Source organism: Lactuca serriola, chromosome 6, assembly GCF_051521515.1.
Source record: "Lactuca serriola cultivar US96UC23 chromosome 6, Lser_US96UC23_V15, whole genome shotgun sequence".
In the NCBI taxonomy this organism is placed as follows: Eukaryota; Viridiplantae; Streptophyta; class Magnoliopsida; order Asterales; family Asteraceae; genus Lactuca; species Lactuca serriola.
In genome coordinates this window covers 130,977,021-130,980,761 of record NC_136413.1, presented here as the reverse complement: position 1 = coordinate 130,980,761, position 3,741 = coordinate 130,977,021, and the positions used below count along the sequence as shown (strand labels likewise).

The 3,741-nt window shown below is 33.8% G+C and overlaps 1 protein-coding gene across 1 annotated transcript; it reads right to left on the bottom strand.

The window, feature by feature from the left end:
* Nucleotides 1-2,605: 2,605 nt before the first annotated feature.
* On the bottom strand, nt 2,606-3,507 carry LOC145056827 (DnaJ/Hsp40 cysteine-rich domain superfamily protein). Its single transcript, XM_079004553.1, has 3 exons — nt 3,166-3,507; nt 2,893-3,042; nt 2,606-2,783 (listed from the first exon to the last, which is right to left on the bottom strand). Exons 1-3 carry the CDS (start codon nt 3,391-3,393, stop codon nt 2,706-2,708), a joined length of 456 nt encoding a protein of 151 aa, XP_078860679.1. The 5' UTR covers nt 3,394-3,507; the 3' UTR covers nt 2,606-2,705.
* Between the last annotated feature and the right edge of the window lie 234 nt (nt 3,508-3,741).

Below are 3,741 nucleotides of genomic sequence, written 5' to 3'. Positions count from 1 at the left end.
TGTAAATTAAATGATGGAAAAGGGGGCACAACCATAGCAAATTTTGGACAAATTTAAGTGCACTAGTAACCCAACAAAGCAACCTAACATGACCATCGGCTAACAAACAATCAAGCAATGATCATTGGAAGGGGGAAGCCTTGCCTTCCCTTTACTTATCCCAACTTCGATCGACATCAACATGACCATCGGCTAAAAAATAGTTAGTTTTTGAGAAACCACAACGACCAATGTTTCAGTTTACACTAAAAATAAATATAAATGATTTATTTTAAAGCTCAAATAAATTTAATAATTAAAAAGAATCTTAAATAAGACTCCAATAATGGGACACGTGCATGTTTATGTATGTGTGTGAGACATAATGTTAACAAAATTTTCCAACATGATACCAAGTAATACTATTGATTAGACAATTAACTTTTCTTTGATATCTCAATAATGACATATTGAATACAATTCATTAATTGGGAACATAAGAATAGTTGGTGGTCATAATGCGACATCAACCCTTTTTAATAATAAAAATACTGGCTTACTAAAGAGAACGTTGAGCTAGTGTTTTTATTATTAAAAATGGTTGGTGTCCCGTATGACCACCAGCTATTGTTTATGTTCACAATTAATGAATCGTATTCAACATGTCACTACTCTGAGATATCATAGAAAGTTAATTGTCTAAATCAATAGTCTTACACGGTATCATGTTGGAAATTTTTGCTAACATTATGTCTCACACACATACATAAGCATACATGTGTCCTATCAATATAGCCGACTACATGTCCTCCCTCATCTCTCCTACATCTTCAACATCAACATGCATCTTCTTCCTCCTCCCTCTCTATCTGCCACATGCATCATCATAATTCCACGTTGTGACCTAATGATTCCATAGTTCGTATGTGTGATATTGGGGAGAGCAAACAAATCTGATTAGCCATAGTCGGTCATTAAGGCCAAATATGTTCATCCATGGCCACCACCTTTCCCTATTGTCTCTTTCGGTGGCCACCATCATCATTTTTCTAAAACCTAGAATCATCACCGTCAGCTACAACATCCATGTTCAAGAATCACCAGCTACAACATTGATTCAAAATCATATATGCATATGATCCAAGCTTTGTCATGAGTTTATTGGTGAAGATGAAACATCCTACCATATCCCTCCCTACCACCACCACACATATACACCATTTTTAGTAACCCATCTCTACAAGTTTTTCTTTGAATTTGGATCGAGATTTGCAGGTGTGTATTGAGTTTTTCATAAGGGATTTCTGGGTTTTACACACTGATAAAGAATATGCATTCCATATCGATGGTAGATAAAGATAGAGGGTTACAATTCTGCTTTCTCTTTCTCTCTCAGTCGGTTATCAAAACCCATCTGAAGCACTACAAATTGATATCAATGATGGCTCATGATGCGATCCAGTTTTTCTAATCGATTTATCTGGGTTTAGTTAGGTTTTTTTGTTCAACTAGGTTTTTTGCTCATATGTGTGAGTTTTGACTTGCAGGTGATGGGTGATGAAGAATACGAGAGAGAGAGAGAGAGAGAGAGAGAGAGAGAGAGACTAGGGTGGTATTCTATTTTTTTTATTTTTTAAAAATTAAATACTAAAATAAATAAAGAAAATGTACAAAAAAATAAAGGATAAGAGTAAAATAATCATTTTGAATCCATCATTTGTAAATCCATACCAAATTCATGGAAAATTCTTGATTTTAAACATTCCATGTAAATTGGAAATCTTTTGGACCTCATCCAAATTTTTTCGCAAACCATAAGGGTCAATTTTGCAGTTTTGTCTTATTTTTACATTTGTTCAATATTTGTTTAACATTTAGAATATTTTTATTGTGATCTAGATAGATTTGTTTGGATTTGTTTTTATATAGGTCGACCATATTGACATCCTACATAGGATTGTTTTTCATTTTGCCTATCAAAATGACACATTATAAGTTTAAACATAAAAATGCATCTCCCTAATCTCTTCTAACATAACAAATCTCTGGTGAAATTATAGTGAAATATCATTAACTTAAAAACATAAAGCTCATCAACAAAAGTATCATCAAAAGGGCGATACATCATGATTTGCATTTGCATCACAAAGGGTTTATAGTTTAGCGGTATCTAGTGTTGCCCTCCCTCCTTAAGGTTGAGGGTTCAAGTTCCGTCGTGGACATAGGTGGATTTAAGGTGTAGTTTAGGAGTAGGTTAAATTTGCCGTCTCAAAAAAAAAAAAAAAAAAAAATAGTACCATAAAATTGAAATTCATAACCCCCTGAAAAGAATTGCACCATTTACATCATAAGTTCATAACCACTTACCTTTAATAATAAGAAAAGCTGGAAAAGCATCATCATAACCAAAATTCTTTTAACCACATTAAGAAGAAAATCTGGAACTGGAATGTAACATTAAAAGCACTAAAGATAACAACATATTTTGGTGTATCAATATGCACAACATACTTTCATTCTTACTAATAATAGCAACATATATATACAATTTTTGACCTATTAAACAGTAAGCAGTTATCGTTTAACTTTTTTTTTTTTTTGCTTAATGCTGATGTGGCAAAACAAATACCAAATTGGATAATAAATTGAAGTAAATTTCTAAAAGAATACAATGTACAGAGCAATCTGGTTTCCCAGTTTTACATTCAACGACTTACCTGCAAAAACTAAGATTGAATCGGTGGTTGCCCCAACCATTTTGCACGAAATCCAGTTCCTTTACAATCTGCACAACTTGTTGATCCCTGATACAAATTATAAACCCTAATCAGCAATCTTGAATCATACCCCCAAATGAAAAAGAAAGATGATTTGGTTGTCATGTTAATGGGATGAATTTCTTAAACTACTCACCTTTCCTGCACAAATAACGCAGCTTGAATTTCTAGATGGGACTTGACAAAGCATGTTATCACCAAGAATGAAAAACCCTGTGCCACGACACCATTTGCACTCGACATGCCCATTCGACTCGCAAGAAGAACAAGCAATTGGCCTTGGTTGCTGCAATAAAAATAACATAGTTGCTTAGATAGTTAGATCTACAGGTGCTTAATTCAAATTTGTTATTGAATCGAGAAATTATTGAGAAAACCCTAGATGACGACTTTTAGTTTGTGTACATACCTGAGAGATTAACCAAGCTTGTTCCATACGTTTAAGGAAATTGGAGGAGTTCTCGGAGGTATTCCCCACCATTGAAGCTCTCACAACGCAAATTCCGTCGCCGTTGAAGCGTTTGTGGATCAGACTTACACCACCGTGACGGAGATGAAAATACCTTCCTGTAAATGATGACTTCGTCGAAATCAGCAACGGTTTGCAAAAACAACCACTACATGTACTCGAAATCATCGATTTCAGGCTTTGATTTAGCAAAATACGTTGATACGAAAGAACAGAGAGAACGATTTCAGCAAACAAACGAGTTTATTCTTTACAGTCGTGGATGACGACTGACGCCGTGTTCTTGTGGCTTTCTGCACTACAACTTTCACCGGTGGCCCACCGGCGTTTCTTTAATATTTTCTATTCATACTTTTTCCACTTTTCAATCTTAGATTAATTTGTACATATTATTTTTAGTATTTTTGAATAATTTCTTTTTTCATTTTTCATTTTCTTCTTTTTTATCTTTTCTTAATTAACAATCAAATTTACACACCAATTACTAATTGCCTTAATTAAAAATTGTCAATAAAT

Bases quoted from the DNA above. Each gene is read 5' to 3' on its own strand.
- LOC145056827 (XM_079004553.1), bottom strand. From the start codon at position 3,393: ATGATTTCGAGTACATGTAGTGGTTGTTTTTGCAAACCGTTGCTGATT. The intron at 3,043-3,165 runs GTATGTACACAA...TTTTTATTGCAG, and splicing joins AAGCTTGGTTAATCTCTCAG to CAACCAAGGCCAATTGCTTG. The intron at 2,784-2,892 runs GTGAGTAGTTTA...AATTTGTATCAG, and splicing joins GCGTTATTTGTGCAGGAAAG to GGATCAACAAGTTGTGCAGA.